The 20,850-nt window shown below is 44.0% G+C and overlaps 2 protein-coding genes across 2 annotated transcripts in view; both read left to right on the top strand.

Moving 5' to 3' along the window:
* The window catches only part of cfap61 (cilia and flagella associated protein 61), a 54,184-nt gene extending 50,295 nt beyond the window's left edge, over positions 1 to 3,889 (top strand). The window contains exon 26 of the mRNA XM_026329566.1: positions 2,720 to 3,889. The gene's annotated coding sequence lies outside the window, so the exon portion shown is untranslated. The remainder of the gene's footprint in view (positions 1 to 2,719) is intronic.
* A 6,435-nt stretch (positions 3,890 to 10,324) lies between these two features.
* On the top strand, positions 10,325 to 12,717 carry LOC113143961 (bifunctional protein GlmU-like). Its single transcript, XM_026329580.1, has 3 exons — positions 10,325 to 10,465; positions 11,734 to 11,925; positions 12,285 to 12,717. The coding sequence occupies exons 1-3, from the start codon at positions 10,463 to 10,465 to the stop codon at positions 12,531 to 12,533; spliced, it is 444 nt and encodes a 147-aa protein (XP_026185365.1). The 5' UTR covers positions 10,325 to 10,462; the 3' UTR covers positions 12,534 to 12,717.
* The last annotated feature ends 8,133 nt before the right edge of the window (positions 12,718 to 20,850 follow it).

Below are 20,850 nucleotides of genomic sequence, written 5' to 3'. Positions count from 1 at the left end.
CCTGCTGCTCCTCCCGGCCCCTGGGCCCCAGAGCAGATCAGACGGCGGGCCCTGTGGACGGTTACCTGGCAGCGGGTGCAGTGGGTGCAGAGGGGAGGCTGAAGGTCCCTGAACGCAGCAGCACTCAGCCTCCTCCCATGATCCTCTGCACTGCATTAGCTCCATCTGTGGCCACAGTCACACTCAGGGAGATTAGGTTACATCTGAGCAAAACAAGGACTGAGCTGAAAGAAAAGCAGTGGCTAAAAATATTGACCAGCATTTGAATATGTTCACCTGAGGATTCAGAGTTGAATGGAACAAATGTTCAGGTGCAGTTTGGATTAAAATAACACAAATACACAAAAAAGACGTGAGACTATAATCATACAGATCGTGTTTTGTTAAAATCCACCTGGCGACAAGTTCATCAGCCTAAATCCTCATGTGCTTCTGCAACAGGAAGATCAGGGGTCTTATTTCCTCTGAGAGCTCATTTAACAAAATGAAAGTACTGAGAGCTGCTTGGGTCTTATACCAATACTGACATGGATTAATATGATCTCCAACCCAAACCAGCTGAATATGTGGCCTGTTTGTGTGGCAGTTATCAGATATCAATATCTAAACATCACCTTTTGTACCAACAGTTACAAAAAAACGTAGTCATATCAGCAACAAGTTGTAAATACAGAATATTATCATGTTATAAAGTGTTTGACACAGAAACACCATCGTCCCATCTGAGTCATGTTTATGTCCTTTATTCTGTCTCCTTTTAGCTCTGGTTTTGGTCTCCACCAGTCCCCCAAACAAATATTGGCTGTTTTAGCTCCTGGATGTTCCTCCTCAGCTTAACGAGAGGGTGGAGATTAGTTGTTGTCTTTGTTGTGAAGTAATTATTTAGCAGAGGTTTGTGCTGCTTGTAGCTGAAGGCGTGTGCAGAGTAGGTCTTTCTGAGAGCTGGACCTCAGTGCCTCAGTTCACCGCTGCCCCTGCTCCGTCCAGCAGCTTTCAAGTCCCGTTGTCATCTGGGAGCAGATAGAGACGCATCCCAACCCCCGGACACAGTGGCTGTTCTCCTCAGATAGCCTCCTCAAACCAGATACAAACAGCACTCCTGGCCTCCTTTCATCCCCTCCTTCCCGAGTCCCTTCCCTTTTTCTTTCATTACAGCTGAAGGAGTGTGTGTCTGTGTGTTGAAGAGGGGGTGTGTGGTGAAAGAAAATGGACTTCTGTGTGCTTGCTAGCAGCAACAGCTCTTTTTAATCCTAGCCCCAAGCCGTACTGTGCACCGAAGCAAGCTATTACATGGCAACAATTAAGAGGCTGCAGCGCAGCACCTGGTCCTCCCCATTCGCTGGCCTTCACTGGCAGCTGACTATACAGTTCCCCCTGCCAGGTGGTTCCACTTCAGCCACATTAGCTAGTCACTGTAGGGTTAATAAAGAGCATGCTAACCCTCCCTGCCAAAAAAACCTAGAGATGGAGCATTTTAAATCTCGTTAAAATGAAGATCCCTCCGTCAGTGCTGGGTAATTAAAGCAGTGGCAGGACGAGCTCCTTGGAATCCAGGCCTAATGTTTCGGGAAGGGGGTGCCGATGGGGGGCGGGGGGAGGTTTTGGTGGTCCCTATCCTCTTAGTAGTCCATTTGTACAAAGAGCTGAGGATCATAATAGACCTTTTCATGGATAGACAAAACAGATGGAGGCCAATTGAAATGAGACAGGCAGGAGACTGTACGTATCTGCCCGGATACTGGCGATTGTGGAGGGATTCACAAAAACAAGTGGCGAGGCAGCAGCAGCAGCAGCAGCGGCAGCGAGCGACGGCGGCTCTGCTCAGCTTTTGTTTGTGGCCGCCACTCGAAGCGTTATCACAGTAAAAACAGCTTGAAAACCAAAACCTGGAAATAAAGGAGTTTGGGCCCGATGTGTCAGGCTCACAATCAATAGTCATTTGCAAGCGCAGAAAGCAGATGTATGCAGTGACATTTAATGCAGCACGGCCTCTTTCAACAGGATGTTAATGGTACGTTTCTCAGCTCACCTCCTGTTGCTTTGTTGCCGTCGTCGATTTTCTTATTTTGGGGAAAAGTTTCTTCCCTTTCACTTTGATTCTGTTCACTCAGCCAAAGGAGACGCCTTTTGTTTGTTCACAAAAGAGGCGACGCCTGAGTGTTTATTTCAGCTGGAGACACGTTGGTGTAACCACTGTATTTGCCTGATTTGACAACCACAAAAATATGTTTACTGAAGGAGAACCAATGGTCAGGCATCAAAAGAAACAGATTTTTGGCAGACTTCAGTTCATTAACATCCAATTTTCTGTTTTTATTTCCCTTTGAGAAGCTTTAAGGACAGAAAAATCATCTTATTCCACACTGGCAGTATCATTCACGCTGTATTTGGAGTTCTGAGCTCTGTAATTCAGCCTGAAATCTAAAGGGATCGAGAGCTGCTGTGCTCACAGGAGGAGTGTGTAGGTGTAACCAACATTAGCATGTTTTTTGCTGCTCACTTTTGATGAACTTACATCATCAGTCTATGTTAAGGTGAAGAGTAGCTGTGTGACAAAACAAAGGGATGATCAGTAAAACCCTCGGTTCACGTCCTGTCAGTCTTTTGTTTGTTTCCTTTTCATCAACAGACTAAAATCCTCTTTACAAACCCTGATCCTACGAGTCCGAGTCCTTTCTCTGCCTCTAACTCGAATGTATTTCATGTCTGCCTTCCCCAGAAGCATCACGGGACACATCAAAGCCCCGAGGCCGAGCTGGAGATGGAGGAGGAGGCGAGGGAGGAGGAGAGAAGGGAGGAGGAGGGAAGGCAGGATGCTCGCACTTTAATCTTCTTTATGCGCTGATGTGAGGACAGACCGTCCCAAATTCCATTTATAAGAGAAATACTGATGCAAAAAGGCTGAGCGTGTCTTTATACCAGAGTGAACAAATTGGGATGCAAATGCGCAGCCTTTGAACTGTGTAAAGTGGCATAATGGGATGATCCATAAATTATTAATCAGTGTTGGTTTAGAACTGAACCCAGAGGACGGCTGACATCACCACCGCACAAGAAACCCTCCGAAGAAAAAACGTCTTCTGGTCTAATACCACATTACTGCAAACAGCAGCGTATCGGAGAGAAAATCCATGTTTGTGTTCTGGTAATGTGTTTTCTCTAAGGTGATTTATTGATTTCACTGCAATGTTGAGGTATTTGTAGGATTGTAGGTCTACTGTCTGAAGTAAGGGGGTCACTGAGACAGGAGTTTCAAAGAGAGATGCCTCAAAGAACAAAGGAAACTGATTTCACACCGTCAGCTGTAAATCTACTAATCTGATCTAATTGAATTGGTGGTGCAGCGTTTTAGCATCTTTCAGCTCACTGTTTTGGTTGTACGGCCGACAGTGTTACTGTGATAGACTGGTGATCCATCCAGGCTCCAGCCCCCCCCCCCCAAAACCAGCCTGAATTAGGCTAAGCAGTATAGGGAATAGACAGATGGATGGAGTTTACATTTATACTGTGGATGTTTGTGTTGGTGGAAGCCTGACTGACTGACTGACTGACTGACTGACTGACTGACTGTCTTCTCTCTCGTCTTCAGAGTGAAATTAGGATGAGATGTCTCGTTAAAACAGACTCTTCCTGCTTGTTTGCTGCACTGGGCACAAAGAGAAGCCTCCAGGGTGCACTAATCTTCTTCTACCTGCCTTCAGACCCGTTGGGGCCTCTCACATTGTTTGGGAAGCTGGATTAGCGTCGCTCTGACTGACTCGGCATTATTGGGTTGCGTTGTGGAACTCCGACGCCGACTTTCCACATGGGATCCACGCCACATGCTGTCCGGGCTGGAGAGCCAGGGTCAGGGCTGATAGGCTGGCAGGCTGCTGGGCCTCCAAGCCAGGGCCCGCTGCAAAAAATGGCCCTTCTACTTCCTCCCTGTGAGTCGGGCTTAAACGTCAAGAAAGTGAGAACAAACAACAAGCGCACGTTTTCCATGGAGCTCTGCTTTAGTTGCACTGGTCTGGTGCCATCTGATCTCTTCCTGCTGTAACGAGACAAAATGACTTGTTCATCCATCCATTCTCTTTACTGCTCATCCCAGTTCAGGGTGGTGGTGGGCTGGAGCCGCTCCCGACCACATGTTCAGTGGCATTGAATATTAATGCTGAGATATTTTTAGCATCGACTGTGCATGTCAGGCTGCATTATCACGCCACAGACATTTACCAAAGGAAAGAAAGGTTTTATTGAAGCCAACAAACATGGAGGCTGCGTCCGGTCCCTCTTGCAGCTTCAGGGGTGAAGACAAGATTTTTACCGGCCTGACATTTTTTGCAGCGCGTGTGTGGTGGCCAGACTCGGAGCAGCTGGTCAGTTAGCAGGCCACATCAGCGTCAGGCCGCCTCAGTGATAATGGGATTAGTTTAAGCCAGGCAGGAGGGAAAGCTGGGGGGGTGGGACAGTCGCCACCGTGCTCACACCCGTTTCACCTAAAACCCCCAAAAACCCTGAAACCCATAACTGCCTGCAGGGCCTGGACACTGCAGGTATGTCAGCCAGGCTTCAGCGTCCTCATATCAGTGTGCAGCAGACGAATAAAAGAAACGTGATCATGTTGAAGTCGCCGTAAAGCTCAAAGATCTGTTTCTTCTCATCTAATAAAATGTTGTGTCAGACATTTAGAGCTTAAATGATGATAAACAAATAGATTTACAGCCTGTTTCGTTTTCAGTTTGTGTTTGTGGACCAAAGTTGAGGCCATTTATGAATCTCTTGTTTTGACCTTTGAACTGTCAAACCAGGTTACGTGAATTTGAATAGAAATATAGAAATAATGGACCATAAGTTGTTTTCTGTGTGAAAAACTAGTAAAGTTTGTCAGAAACTGATCTGGGTTATTCTGTTTGTTGGTACAAGCTGATTGTTTCAGCTCAGCCGCCTGTGTCTGACAATCAGGGCAATAATCCTCTTCACAATCATCACTTACTCAAACATACGAGTCATTGGCCTGGAGCACCTCAGGGCCCACGACGTCTCTTAGCTCCTGTCTTCTCCCCCGTCCAATAAAATCAAACAATGTCCTAAAAATAGCCCAAAAACATGTTTTCTCTAAATGAACCTACTGATGAGAATGACGGACACTTTTTGCAGCGCACGCTCTGCCTGTCGGCTCACCTGCAGTGGAGCCAGTTGAACCACACTGGGCTCTAATAGGCTCACAGCAGCTCCATTACCATAGCCAATCTCACTAGCTAGCAGGCTCATCTTGTGCTGCAGCGACCGCAGGCTTTAATGGAGTCTGAAGTCTTTGCCGAGGGGAGCGCTAATGGTGGCATCAATACGAACAGCAATTTGGGTGTGATGAGAAAGCCCTGAAGTTGACATGTTCCTCTAAACCAGCAGCAGCAGAAGCACTGCCACATAATTTTACCCTAAAAGCCCCCAGTGCTCCTGCTGAGGGGTGGAGAGGATTGGAGGGGGATTGATCTGTGAGAGTAGATGGATGTGTGAAAGCCTACAGAGCCATCTATTGATTTCAGACGGCATGCAGGATGAATCCATGATAACAAAAGGTCACCGCTCCTTAATCCTGGTCTTTAATCAGAACCGGGACCCATCCAGCAGGCCTGACCCTCTTCAAAAGAGCCTGAAGCCTCCTGATATTTCAAAATATGTTTCAGAAGGATGTGGGAGCAATAAATTCGCAAGGATCTGAAAAATGTTAATATCAAGTGGCAGAAAGGACAGAAACCCGAATCGCTTAAAAAACGTGTCCGAGAGCTTCTTGTTCTCACAGCTGAGTGTCCAACCAGTGTGAGGCGTCCTGGTCTCTCCACTGCCCCCTCTCCTCCATGTTGATGTTTCGGGTCTAGGACCACATATGCAGGTGGCCCAGATCTGGTTTGGTCTGTTCACACTGTGGGAACATCAGGACTGAATCAGTGGAGGAAAAACAGCAGCCGGGATGTGGATGGAGGTTTAGTAGATTGCATCATACACACACACACACACACACACACATTACCCATGAGGCACCTGACACATGCAGCTGCCTGCGGCTTCGACATGATCATACATGTCATTCCAACATGCTGCTGAGTGGCATCCTGGAAAACACACACACACACACACACACACACACACACACACACTGCTGATGTGGAAACATCTCAGGTCATCACCCGAAATCTTCTCCCTGCTGACTTCACTTCCAGGTACAGGTGTTTAATATGAGCAGGGCTGCACCTTCAGCTGAACTCGTGGGATGGATAAGATGAGTTAAGGTAAGGTTAAGTAAGATAATGATAAGTTAAAATTAACTTTATTAATCCATGAGGGGAAGGTCGGGTGTCGCCCTGTTGTCTGCTCGTGACATAAAATACGCGAACTGTTCCTTTTAATTAGATTATTTAAATCTAATTCATCATCGTAAACAGTTAACGAGTGAGGCCAAACTGTGCCAGGACCAGTTGAATTAACAAGAAGCAGCGGGGGGGGGGGACAAGTTCTGGCCAAAAGCTAATGAGCTTGTTGAATAAAGTCCAACCCAATTAAAGACTTTGTGTGTGTGTTTGGCAAGTATTTGGGTTCTTCATTTATTTTGGAGGGGGATACGATGACCTTTGAGGATTCCCGTGTGTCTTAACGTATTATTTTATTTTAAACTTAAACTAAACATCATCTGAAAGAATTTCTTTTAATATTTTATTTTGAAGGATTTCGGTAAAAAATTATTTGCAGTAGTGACTGATCAAAGCTGTCAATCACCTAAAATCCACCTGTTTTCATTATGAGCTAACTCATCACAACCCTGTTCACAAATCAGTGTAATAATATTGACTTCAAATGATAGAAATCAGTTTTGGTATTTGATTTGTACTTTGAATTTTTGGTTCGACTACCTCGTCCCCTAAAGGTGTGGACACACAGCCGATGCACTGGTTACGAACAGGATTTAAACACACACACACACACAATCAATGTGTGTGTGTGTGTGTTATGTAAAGATTCAAATCTGCAGTTTCTGCCAGTTTGTCCCATTTTTTTCTGAAGATTCAAGAACAATGAGCAAAAACTGACAGTGCTCTTGACTGTCATGACTCACACTCACTTCCTGCCTGAGGACTCTTATTTTGTTGTATTTCCTGTTCCCTGGTCTGTCCCTTGTTGTTGTCGTTTATTTCCACTTTTGTCACTTGTGTCCTGATTGTTTTCAGCTGTGCCTTGTTACGTCCCAGTCCCAGCTGATCTGCATTGTTGTTTTCCTGCTCACATGAAACTCTTGGACCCTGTTGGATTCTGGGACTGCGTTCTGACTCTTTCCTCATGTGCTGAGGTGGGTGTTTCGTTATGTGTTCCTGTTAGTTGTTGTTCCTACCGCTGGGTGTTATGTGTGCCTGTCTTCACCCCCTTCAGTCCTAAGGTGCTGCTTCCTGTCTGTCCAGGACTAAAGATCTGACCAGTTGGTGCAAACAGTGGTTTAGTGTGCCCAGTCCAGACTTACAGCGACTTTGGGCCCCTGTTTGTTTACAGTCTGGTACTCGCTGCTTACACCCATACACAGTCTATAGGGTGGACGTGACGAGGTGTGGTGTCACCTGCTGGAGCCAGGAACCAATAGGCAAGAGTTGGAGATTGTTCATCCATGTGACCGCATCACCTAAAGGCTCCTTTGGTCACATGACCTAAAATGTGCTTCGGTCACATGACATCAGGTGGTCATGCAATTCTTGGTGGTGTATCATGACTGTGGTGGTACAGTGGTATCAGTACTACAGAGTCGGTGTCTCATTATAATGAACTGGACTGGAGCAGCTGCAGCAAGGGCTGCTGGGAGGCTAACAGCTCTGGGCGGGGGGGGGGGGGAATAGTATGACCGAGGCAGCAGGGGCTGCTGGGAGCTGCTGGGAGCTGCTGGTGCCGTGGAACGAAGCCTGAGTCACCAGCAGAACTCCTCCCTTGTCTGATGTGTCCACATACATCTGTCATGCATGGCAGCGCTGGCCCTGATGGTCCATTGTTCCCCCCTTCAGCAGGACGCAGCTACAGTTTGGGGTAATTGCTGGTCCTAATTAGTTGACGCACACACAGACACACACACACACAGACACACACACAGACACACACAAGCAAAAATACTGATTAAATGCCCAAATCCTATTAAAGGGAAGTTTCACTAAAACAAGGAAAAGTTGCATTTTTTTAAAAGTGTCATCATTAATAAATGATCACAGAAGAAAAGTTTGGATTTAACAGCAGAGTTTACTACTACTACTGTGTTTACTACCTTAAATACTTCTAGTTTGAAGTACTTTATATACTGCTGGGTATCTTGGGAGTTTCCCCCCAGGGATCAATAAAGTTTGATGATCAGTCTGTATTTTGTTGGATCCATCTGATCCTGAAAAGGAACTAAAGTTATCAGATAAATGTAGAGCAGGAAAAAGTCCAAGGTTTGACTCTGACATGTAGTGAAGTCCAAGGATGAAGTAGTACAACATGGAAATACTCAGATGAAGTACAAATACCTCAGAGCTGGACTTAAGTACAGTCATTATAGATCTGTTCAAACTAGTTGTAATAAATTATGGCACCAGCTGAGAAAAACATGCTTCACATGTTTTCTATAAACCTGAGGAGACTGGAAACAGAACAAACTGCAGATCTGGGCTGATGTGGCCTGGAGTCCTGTTGCTTTAGGCTGCAGGCTGTTGTCATGGGCTCTGTAACCTGATAGTAATCAGGGCTTCGCAGGGGGAATTCATGTGAGCGCCTCTACTCGAAATAATCGGCAGAGCGTGGCCTTGTTGGCTCCCAGGAGCCCCGACACCGCCGCAACCCTGATTTAGTCTGCTCATTATTACACGGAAAAACACAGACCAAGTACATCAGCAGGTTTTGGATTTGTCTGTGAGGCTGCGTGATTTGCATTCTGCTTCGTAAAACCCCCTCTGGAAAATTCACGGTTCAACTGCTTTTTAAAAAACACAACAACTTTGGTGCTTGAATGATTTCTTTCTTCTTCTTTTTTTTTATTGGTAAGAATTTATGGCGAGGCTGTTTGGAGTTGAACAAGTCTGGACCTCACCTGTAGGGTTTTCTACATTTTCACCATATAAACCTTCATTCCTTTCACTGGTTTTTGTAAAAATAATTTCTCTTAATAATTTTTCTTTCTTTTTTTTGTCAGTCACTGCAGAAATAATCGAGTCACGGTGAAGAATCTAAAACCCCAAAACTTATTGGTTTGTTTATTCAATTTTTATGCTAAAAACCAGTTTTAACTTTGTCGTTATGGGATATTAAGTGAAGACTGGGCCAAAACTGCAGTTTTATCTATTAGAAATTGTGTAAAACTTGACAGGCTGTGATTATTTTCTGTTTGAAACACAACAACAGCAGCTGCAGTCAGTAGAAACCATCCAAATCAGACCAGAGAGGAGAGTCTAAATGTCTAAATGACGATGCTGAACATGGTGATTGCAGCTACGATTAGCTGTTGTCAAATTTCAATTTCAAGCTTCAGTGTCAGAATTTGATTTCATGAAACCATAAAACCCATTAAATTACTGTGCACCAGCATCCAGCGCCGCGTGACCCGCTTTCAGTCCTCACTGATCCAGTGAGCTGGACTCTGTGGAAGGTTGTGGGTCAGCGTGGATTCATTCCGGTCCTCAGACTGTGTGCAGTGATGCTGGAAACAGTGAGGTCAGGTCAGTATAACTGGATCCATTTCACACACCACAGCGCCACCTGCAGCTCAGAGCCGAACAGGCTACTGGGACCAGTCACATCCATGGGCAGAGGGTGTCTGTAAGAATTTGATGTCGAGCTTTATAAAACCCTGGAGTCAGGTGTTTTCTCTCTTAGTGTCACTGGTTTATACTGAGAAAATAAAAATAATAATGTGATCAGATCCACACTGTCTTTAAATAAGTCCACACTTATCTTAGCATTTCAGTTTCATTTCCTCATTTTGTCTCATTTCACATCGTGTCCTCACCACCAACCTCGGCTTGTTCCTGAGGAACGAATGATCTTCACATGTTTAATGTGTCATGTGCTGCTTTACCAGAACAACAACCATACACAGTGTGAACATGTTTACGCCTCCATGTTCTGCAGGGATGTAAATAATTCTGGCTTGTTTAGGAGGCGCCTGTGTAAATTTGCACCACCATAATTATGACGAGCACAGAAACAACCACAAACAGCAACAACCTGTGAAGTACCTGTGAGATACTACATTATACTCTAACCAGATACTTCATTCCAGAGCTCTGCAGTCACCAGCAGGCGGCAGTAAAAGACCAGGAATAAAATAGGCTGACGCCCTGCAGGAAGTCCAGTTTGAGAGGGTTTCTGTCTACTGAGCATGCTCGGTAGGGGCCGCAGTGTGCAGACCCTGCATGGGGCTGTAAATGTTTAAATCAGGATTTGGGGGTCGGAGTTTAGTTCATCAGGATCGTGCAGAATGGTGAGTGTTCACTATTATTTTCTGTTAAATCTGAGCACAGACCACATGTTTGATGTTTAACTTTGTGTGTTTCTGTGACCTGCAGCCATTAGAAAATGAAGAAGTGTTTGTGTGCAGTCAGCAGGAAGTGGAAATGTCAGATTGCATAAAGTTCTGTCTGCCTGCAGCAGCAGGAACAAAGTTTTAGGGGCTTTGGGTGATTTCATTTCATTTGTCTTGAAGCTGCAGCTAAAATAAGAACAGGCTGCACATGATTTATTGATGGTGTTTAATCCTCAACACTGACTAATGACCTGGGTCCAGCAGCACTGGCTAATAAAGAGTCATAAAGTCATAAATTACAGCGGGTTCAGTGTGACTCTGTGAAGTCCGTTAATTAAAGTGTCCCTGAGTCTCTGATCCTCAGGTTTGTCCGATGCACCTTTACTTTAATTTATGAAGAACCAGGAAATATTATAGTTTATAGTTTAGTATAGTTTATTTAGGAGGTTCAGCTGCTTTCAGGTAAAGATTTTCATATAAGCCGATTCCTTTGGTCTGCAGGTATTTTGTCGATTATAAATCATCATGAACTTGAACTTTAATACCTGTGAGAACATTTTAAGGTGTTAAGTGAAAAATATATATCAGCACTTTTGTAATGAAGAATTTTTTATTCAGTGTTTGTGCTACTTAAGTGAAAGGTCTCCCACCTTATTAAATAATGTGTGTGCGTGCGTGCGTGCGTGTGTGTGTGTGTGTGGTATTACTGCAGTGTCCTCCTCCTCCTCCTCCTGCTCCAGGGTCAAAGGTCAGGGTGGTGTTTGGTTAAGCACAGTGATCCTGTTAATGATCTGAATGAAACACACACACACAGAGATTTAACCAGCACACACACATCACTGTTCAGGGCGTTTAGAGCTGTTTCACATGGAAACATCCTTTATCCATAACAGCTTAGTCCTAACCAGGGTCACAGGGTCACACACAAACATTTGTTTAAAAAACTAAAAACAATCAGGTCACAGTAAAAAAAAAATTAGACCCCAGTCTGAACATCTTTATTTTTCCATTTGTTGCTGTAACGTGGAAAATAATTAGATTTCTCTTACTGAGAGTTTGTGTAGGTTCCTGCTGTTTCTCTACAGGTTTGTCTCTATAATGACAAATATCAGTATTTATGTTTGGATAGTTAGACATTTTTAAAAATACTGTGAAAAACAGTAGAAAACAATTATACAGAAACTAAAACATTAAGAAAAATACAATAAAACATCTTTTTTTCCCAGAGTTCAGCAGGAGGAGGCTCGTCCCTGCAGGTGCATGCAGTCCGGTTCGGTCCGGGTCAGGAGCTGCTGGGATCCCTGCAGGCGTTCGTGGAGGAGCGGAGGCTCCGGGCGCCGTTCATCATCACCTGCGTCGGCAGCGTCACCAAGGCAACGCTCCGGTTGGCAAACGCCACGGCGACAAACACAAACCAGGTGCTTTGGTTGTAAAGGAAAGAGGTTCAGGCTGCAGGTGTCGTGCAGCTCGAAGTCTGAGCTGCTTAGTTAAATATAAAGCTCCAAATGTTATTAAAAACATTTTCTGCCTGTTTCATGACAGAAACTATTAAAGTTGTAAATGTTTTTCATGACGTGTGGAAGCTCAGCACCAGCTCGTCTCTACCTGGTTTCTAAATAAACTGCTGCTATTTTCCGTGACCTTGCTCGGCGGATTCACAGACGAGTGGGCCGACTGCAGGCGCTGGTGTCGTGGACGAGGTTTTGGGGGGTGGGAAGTGAAAACAGAAGATTCCCAGGGTTTAACAGAGACACCGCCATGTCGACTTTCCCCACAGGTGATCCAACTCAGCGGCCGCTTTGAGATCGTCTCCCTGGTCGGCACGCTGAACCCGGAGGCCCACCTCCACATCTGCCTGTCAGACCCCGAGGGCAGGACGGTCGGGGGCCACGTGATGGGGGGCCTGGAGGTGTTCACCACGGCCGAGGTGGTCGTGGGCGAGGCGGTCGACCTGCGGTTCACCAGAGAGATGGACGAGCGGACTGGTTTCCCTGAGCTTGTGATTGGCTCACAGACGGACGAATGACTGACGGTACCTGCCTCATGGTGACCTGGGTCAGTCTGAACCACAACCAAGGGTCCCAGTCACACAGAGGGACCCTGAGGAGCCTCTGCTTTGGATAACAAGAGTCTCATCCTGTGCTCAGTTATCACGTGTTGCATCTTAATTCAGATTTTTAATGAGCCAATAAAAGCAGCAACAGCCCTGAGTTTATTGATTTATTGAAGGTTGACATTGAACTGGTGAGAGATTATCACAGACTCAATGATGATGAATTATTTGTGATTGATCTCTGATTCTGACCAGACATGAGACACATTCACACACGTTTTACATCAACTGTGTGGTTGGTATTTGCTGCAGGACAGCTTCCACTTTGAGATGAGACGAGGCTTCATTAACCCTCGAGGGAGAATCAGCTTGTCTTGTAGCAAAAAGTCATGAATATTGAGTCAGTGCAGCTCAGTGTGAGTGTAGAAAAGCAGATTAAGATGAAATATCACTAAACGCATCGTACAGGATTAATGAAAATGCTCTGCAGCCTCCACGCACACACACACACACACACAGACACCGTCAGCCAATAGGAGCGGCTCTGCGGGGGTCGCAGCTCTCTGCTAATAGATGTTAAACTGAGCCGCGGCCTTTCAGAGCCTCTGACCCCCCCAGTTGTGACAAGACAAAGCGAGAACCCACCCCCTAAGTACGAGCCACCGTGAGGAAGAAGGGAAGCCCCCAGGCGCCGTGCGGTGGGCGGGCCGGGGCGAGGCGACAGGGGAGTGGAAACAGCCTTTTGATGGAGTTTAACTGGACCTGACTGATCACTGTCTGTTTTCCGTTTGTCACCCTGCAGGTCCTGGAAGAGCACAGAAATAAACCTGTAGACCCTCACCTGGACTGGTGAGATCCATCCGGCCATATGGGCCCATTGGTTCTGGCCTGATCCGATAGTAGAAAACACAAGACTCAGTGGAGGTTTTGGATGTTTTAATGAAAGAAATGCAAAACAACAGATAATATTTCACAGGTGAGAAGTTATCCTGCAGTATTTTATCTATGTGGAATTAGATGTACCACATAAAGAGACAGGTGTGAACAGGTGAATTCAGATTCACGTATAAGATGCATCTCTGCTGCCACACGTTCAGCTCAAACAGTGGAAAACAGACGTTTTTAGATGTTTTCACGTAAGAAATGACAAAAACCATAACAGCTTTTCATAGATTACGTTATTTAACAGTTTGATTAGATTTACCGTTAAAATAATCTGACTTAAAAGGTGCATATGCTTTTTTAAAATTTAGTTATTGTTGTAAATGTGCTTTTATTTCAAAGATTATCATCAATATTAGGTCAGTTACGATGCAGGAAGGGTCCAAACGGTGGATTCATTTAGTTTTAATACAGGATTTGGTTTGAAAAGACTTTCTGATCCACCAACATTTCCAAGCATCAATTTGTTTTTTGTTTTTGTGTGTAAATTGCTAATGCACATGAAAAGAGGGGAAATGCATCTTAACCTAGAGCTTCCTGAGTGTTGACAATGTGTGATTTTCATAGAAATAATCTCAAACCAGTGGCTGCCTGGAGGGAAAGTGTCTAAACTCAAAGGGTAGTTTGTAAAACAATGTGTCATTAGGTCATGAAACTAAATAAACCAGCAGTTTGGCTCCAGTCAGGATGGAAAAGCTCAGTTTCTCCGGGTCTTTGCGGCGTCTGTGTTGCTTTGAGGAGGTCGAGGCGCCACGTCAGCGGGGCGGTGGGCTGGACGCCACATTAAAGCGCAGCTACAAAGCGTCCCCGCTGCAGCTTTGTGCTTTTGTTTTGCTGTGTTGACGCAGCATGGAGGCAGAAAAGCGTTGGTGGTCTGCCCCAGTGCCCCCTGGGAGGCAATTTTTAGACATTCAACTAAAGCAGCTCAGTTCTCCTGCCTGACAAATTAGAAGGCGACGCAGCAGCCCAGAGCGGATGTTCTGGATTTGAAATGTACCTTTTGATCTAGAGACCGTCCTCAGTTCTCATGGCTTTTCTTCCCTGTAAATGGCAGATGTGATTAGACACTTACTGTTGTTTTTCCTCTGCTTACATGCACTTGTTAAACTTCCACAGAGAAAATGTGAGCCATCCTTATTTGAGATGTCTGTGAAAAACAAGTTTAGAAGATTATTAATGTTTCACAGTTGGTGCCCTGCTGAGAAGACCCAGTTAGACTTTACTCTCAGACCTTTAGTCTCTGAGAGTTAAAGACACAGTGAATGAAAATCTAAATTCTACCAGCAATAAAACAAAATTATTTTCTCTTTTGGACTGAATTTAAAATAATGGACTAAACTTTTATCTCCAGTTTGCTGCAGGTCAGACCTCAGTGAGACGTTTGTTCTAACGTACATGTGATCTGATGCTTTAGGGGGAAAGAACAGCAGCAGTGTGGTGACCATAGCATTTACACACTACTTTTATTTTGAAAAACCAAAGCACTCTGAGCTCTTCACTGTTATTTTGCTTGAAAACATTTACCAGTTTCTGTTCTCAGCACTGTTTATAAATCAGTGAGCACAGGTGTTACAACACAGGTGAGTCTTTTGTCACACTTATGCTTTAACAGGCATTTTGAAAGCAGCTTAATTAAAAATGAGCTGGAAACAGGAAGCAGAGTGAAAGCTGAGTCTGCAGGAAACATGCTTGAATCTTTGTGTCATGAGGAGGAGATGGAGGACGGAGGTGTAACGTGATGCGTCTCAATCCACATATGTGAGTGTGTCTTCCAGGACAGTGTTATCTCTGTAGTCCAGCAGTCATCAGGTGTCCTCTCTGACACACAGGTGTTCACCCTCCTCACCTCCGAGTGCAGCCGATCTGAAGCTTTAAAACTGGAGTAGTTCTTAAACTTAACGTGGCCTTTACTGATCCAGCTCAGGTGCATCAGAGCACACAGGTCGTCATTCCTGTTTAGTATCTGCTCTTTTTCTTATTAGTGACTTCTCCTTCCTGTCACCTTTCGCCCGTCTGGCCGTATTATCTCTCTGAGTAATGAGCCATGTGAGAGACTAAGCTGCCCCGACTCCGCCTCACTTCTAACAAGGCCAGTCCAGGCCACAGCGGCTTCTCTTCGTCACAGGCCTCCGCGGGTCCCCCGGGGAGCCGCCGCCGATCAGCAGGCTTTTATGTGGCAGCCAAAGATCTTCTCAGCTAATGACACACAGCTCCGTTTGATAGTCGCAGCATGAGGCGCAGGGTCGCAGCAACAACACACACAGATCAAAAGATCAGAGCTGCTGCTGGCACTGCTCAGGGGAGTGTGGCCAGTTCAACCCTGTGCAGAAATCAGCACTGCTGTAAATACAGATGATTTTTTCCAGCAGCAGAAAGTTTCTCTTCACATGGAAAAGGAAGAACAAGAATCCCAAAGTAAAAGTCAAAACTGTGGAAGAAAATACTCAGATACAAGTTCAGCGGCCAAATGTACATGAGATAAAATGTCCTTAAAAGTAGAGTAAAGGAAGAGAAGGAAGAAACAAATGAAATACAGGAAACAGTAAAAATCTAAAGATGTCAAAGTCACATCTTCTGTTTCTGAAACAAGATATTTATCAGCTCCAGCCTTGAAAAGGGAAATAAACTGTACAGCAACTGTATTTAAACTAACAATTATAAATATATGTATGTACAGCTAACATTAACCCAGCACTGCTGCTCTATTTCAACTGATGTTTTGTGTTGTTGGATATTTCTGTCATGTAAATTCAGTTTTCTTGGCTCTTTTGTTTGTGCCTGTTTGACGTCAGGCTAAATGCTTTTATTGTGAAGCACTTTGTGAAGCGACCTCCCACAGAGAATATCTTTATGGATATTTCTGACTTTTAATTGTTTATGTTTCCCTCTGCAGAAATGTCCTGACTGCACCAGGATCACAATTGATTTGCTGTTAAAAAACTCACTGGGGTTGAAGTGTGTCAGTCTCTCTTCAGTCACTTTCAGGCCAAAATAAAATAATTCAGCTACACCGCATCCCTGTCATGCAGCTCTGGGTTCGGCCTGGTGCTGGGGGTCTCTCTGGGCTGTGGGGGTCCTGGAGCTGCTGCAGCTGTTCACCACCAGGAGGCAGCATGAGTCAAGAAGCCCCTGAGAGGCTTTTACATGGTGCTGATTCTGTAGATGTCACAGTGGGTTGGTGGTGGGTTTGGTTTCTAACTGGCACATACGAGAGACTTAAGAGAATTTGTGGCCAATTTTCTCATAGAAACCAGATTCATAAGTCGTCCTGACTCATCCTGAACGGAGAGAGAGAAATATTTTAGAATGGAGTGTTTTCTTTGGCCACAGCAGCTTCTCCATTTCAGTGGTGGTAAATATGTGGGCCTGTGAGTACTGATTCTGCTTTAGTTGTTTTGGGAAATATTATGATGGTGTGTCGGTTGACAGGGAGATCAGGGCTTTGGCTCGTAGGACAGTCTGAAGTCTGAACTGGCCCCTCATCCTCCTCAGGAACTGAAAAATGTACAGTAAAGTCGTTCTTGTATCTGAAAAAATCACGTTAGTACCCACATCTTACAAAAACACTTTCCACAGACCCTGTTGTCCAAGAAACGATGTTAACGTACAAAGACTTTTGGAAGAGGTGGAAGAAATACTCAGATCTTTTACTTCAGTAAAAGCAGAAATACCACAGTGTGAAATATAAGTGAAGGTTTTAGCAAAGTCCATTTCAGAACAATACAGCCCACAGTGTGCTATTGATTAGACTTATTGATGAAATAGTACTTAGAAATAACAATCTTACCTGGATCCTCCTGCTGAGTCTGACCTAACAGACTGTGCGTACAGTTCGGCCCATCTGCAGCAGGAAAAGGCTCCTTTTGAAAATGTGCTGAACTTCCATTAACAATAATTGAGCTCCACTCCAGAGAGACGGGGAGGGGGAGGGGGGGTGTGCACAGGATGTGTTTTTATTAAAATGCTTTCTCCTTTAATGTGCAGGTAAGGACCCCTGGCTGTCGCATCTCACCAGGCCCGACGCCAGGGCCAGCACTCGCTTTTAAGTGAGCGCCTTAATTGAGACGAATTTAGCTCAATTAAACCGTTTTACCTCTGCCAAGAGTGTTTCAGAGTATCAGTGCTGCACAGCAGCGTTTTCAATTATCCACCGTGAGCAGATTCACCACTGATCCTATTAATGTTTGGGTTTGGGACTGTGGAAGCAAAACTCTGCTCTGACGACCTCAAACGTCCATAATGGAAATCGAGGACAGTGAATAAAACAAATAAACAGACAGGTGATAAATAAAAAAACATTCGGTTTTCATCTGCAGATGAGGGAAGAGCAAAGCTATAATAACAGGTCAGAAATATATTTAGCTATTTACTTCATTAGGGATTTGAGTTTGAAACAAGCCGAAACAAAGTGGGGGCTGTGTGAAGGTATTTCCCTTTAATTTAAGAAACATCTGAGTTTTACACTTAAACCGGAACAAGTGAGAAGTAAAATGTGTTTCATTGGAGGGATTTTTACTCCTGCAGCACGACGGGCAGAAACTGACTCAAAGACATTTTTATTCAGTGTGAAATCCCGCTGAGCTTTTCATGTGCAGCTGATCAAAGACCTAAGGATGGAGCGCTGACACGTTTAGCCTCCGTCTTTGTTAGTACGAAACTGCAGTTTGAACTGGACCAACGGAACAGAAACCAAAGGGATTCTTGACTTGGTCTTTTATGGAACGTCTATTAATCAGATGATTTATTTCTCATGTGTGAAATCAGCTGATTCTGATTCTGAAGCCAGAGAATAAACGAGATTAAATGTTGTTTAAATTCTTAAGTGAGAGCTGCAGCGTCTTTGTGCAAAACCTTTTTCTGGTTTCTAGTTTGATCCCTGCAGGGAGGCATGGTGGAAAATAATACATAATACAATAATATATTTACTCAGCTACTGTAGAAAAGTCCAGTTCTGAGGTATTTGTATTTTACCTGAGTATTTTCATGTAGTGCTACTTCATCCTTGGACTTCACTAAAAATTCCCAAGATACCCAGCAGTATATAAAGTACTTCAAATTAGAAGTATATGAGGTAGTTAACGTCAGCTACCCAGCGGTATATAAAGTACTTCAAATTAGAAGTATATAAGGTAGTTAACGTCAGCTACCCAGCGGTATATAAAGTACTTCAAATTAGAAGTATATGAGGTAGTTAACGTCAGCTACCCAGCGGTATATAAAGTACTTAAAATTAGAAGTATATAAGGTAGTTAACGTCAGCTACCCAGGGGTATATAAAGTACTTCAAATTAGAAGTATATGAGGTAGTTAACGTCAGCTACCCAGCGGTATATAAAGTACTTCAAATTAGAAGTATATAAGGTAGTTAACGTCAGCTACCCAGGGGTATATAAAGTACTTCAAATTAGAAGTATATAAGGTAGTTAACGTCAGCTACCCAGGGGTATATAAAGTACTTCAAATTAGAAGTATATAAGGTAGTTAACGTCAGCTACCCAGCAGTATATAAAGTACTTCAAATTAGAAGTATATAAGGTAGTTAACGTCAGCTACCCAGCGGTATATAAAGTACTTCAAATTAGAAGTATATAAGGTAGTTAACGTCAGCTACCCAGTGTATATAAAGTACTTCAAATTAGAAGTATATGAGGTAGTTAACGTCAGCTACCCAGCGGTATATAAAGTACTTAAAATTAGAAGTATATAAGGTAGTTAACGTCAGCTACCCAGGGGTATATAAAGTACTTCAAATTAGAAGTATATGAGGTAGTTAACGTCAGCTACCCAGCGGTATATAAAGTACTTCAAATTAGAAGTATATAAGGTAGTTAACGTCAGCTACCCAGTGTATATAAAGTACTTCAAATTAGAAGTATATGAGGTAGTTAACGTCAGCTACCCAGCGGTATATAAAGTACTTCAAATTAGAAGTATATAAGGTAGTTAACGTCAGCTACCCAGTGTATATAAAGTACTTCAAATTAGAAGTATATGAGGTAGTTAACGTCAGCTACCCAGTGTATATAAAGTACTTCAAATTAGAAGTATATGAGGTAGTTAACGTCAGCTACCCAGCGGTATATAAAGTACTTCAAATTAGAAGTATATAAGGTAGTCAACGTCAGCTACCCAGCGGTATATAAAGTACTTCAAATTAGAAGTATATAAGGTAGTTAACGTCAGCTACCCAGCGGTATATAAAGTACTTCAAATTAGAAGTATATAAGGTAGTTAACGTCAGCTACCCAGCGGTATATAAAGTACTTCATATTAGAAGTATATAAGGTAGTTAACGTCAGCTACCCAGCGGTATATAAAGTACTTCATATTAGAAGTATACAAGGTAGTATATAAGGCCATTCTGCACAATGACTACTTTTACTTTGGATACTTCAAGTATATTTGGATGCTGCTGATACTTTTGGACTTTTACTGCAGTAACATTTCGAATGCAGGACTTTTACTTGGAACAGAGAATTTTAACACTGCGGTATTTCTATTGTTACTGCAGTAAAGGACCTGAGTACTTCTTCCATCACTGCACACTGTGCTGAATCCTTCCCTGCAGTTTCACACTGTTACAGTGGTGGTGATCCACCAGGTGAGGGCGCTCTCTGTCTTTCACCTGCACTGAAGAGGCTACTGAAAAATCATGTCACATACGGTGTAAAAAAAATTCTACCCCTCTGAAGTAAGAAAACTGTTCACTGCTTTTAGCTGTTTGAGTCAAATGCAGGTTTTGACTCCTGAAATGCCAAAACTACAGCTTTACTTTGAAATTCTGCTCTAAGTTCCTTTGGGTAAAACAGAAGATTCCTGGTGTCAACTAGTCTGCTGCGAGCCAAACCCTACAGCCAGCAGGCATTTTACATGAATTCAGTGAGTGCATGTTGTTCAGCCGCCCACTTCATTTTCATTCACATTCCTAAGCTGCAGAACCTGCGTGAGATTTCAGCTCGTTGGAGGTTAGTGTCTGAGCTTTCACGTCTGGCTCCGTCCTATTACCTGTAACTCCAGTGTAAATGTTTATGGAAATGGCCTGTTGGAGCAGGCCAAGTGTTTTCCATCAGCAGCTCTTTGCAGTAATAATACTGCAGTGTTGATGTCAGACCCACCCTGCCTGAAGAGAGGAGCTAATGGCCCTTCCACAACTCCCCCCTCGCTCCCCCTGCATGAACCGTGAAGGAGAGGAAGCAAAAAAAAATCTAATTCGCCTTAAATGTGGTGCTGTTGGTGAAGCAAGAGGGCATCTGCTCTGAGAGTCCCCATTAAAGGGACATTACGTAAGCTCAGACTGCAGATCATGAAAAATCAAACACAATGATGCGATAACAGGGAATATGGACAT

The sequence above is a fragment of the Mastacembelus armatus genome, chromosome 24 (assembly GCF_900324485.2).
Source record: "Mastacembelus armatus chromosome 24, fMasArm1.2, whole genome shotgun sequence".
In the NCBI taxonomy this organism is placed as follows: Eukaryota; Metazoa; Chordata; class Actinopteri; order Synbranchiformes; family Mastacembelidae; genus Mastacembelus; species Mastacembelus armatus.
The sequence above is the reverse complement of the archived record's forward strand: the minus strand, read 5'-3'. Positions and strand labels throughout refer to the sequence as shown.

Coding starts and splice junctions, on each gene's coding strand:
- LOC113143961 (XM_026329580.1), top strand. Junction 11,926..12,284: donor CGGCGACAAACACAAACCAG/GTGCTTTGGTTG, acceptor CTTTCCCCACAG/GTGATCCAACTCAGCGGCCG.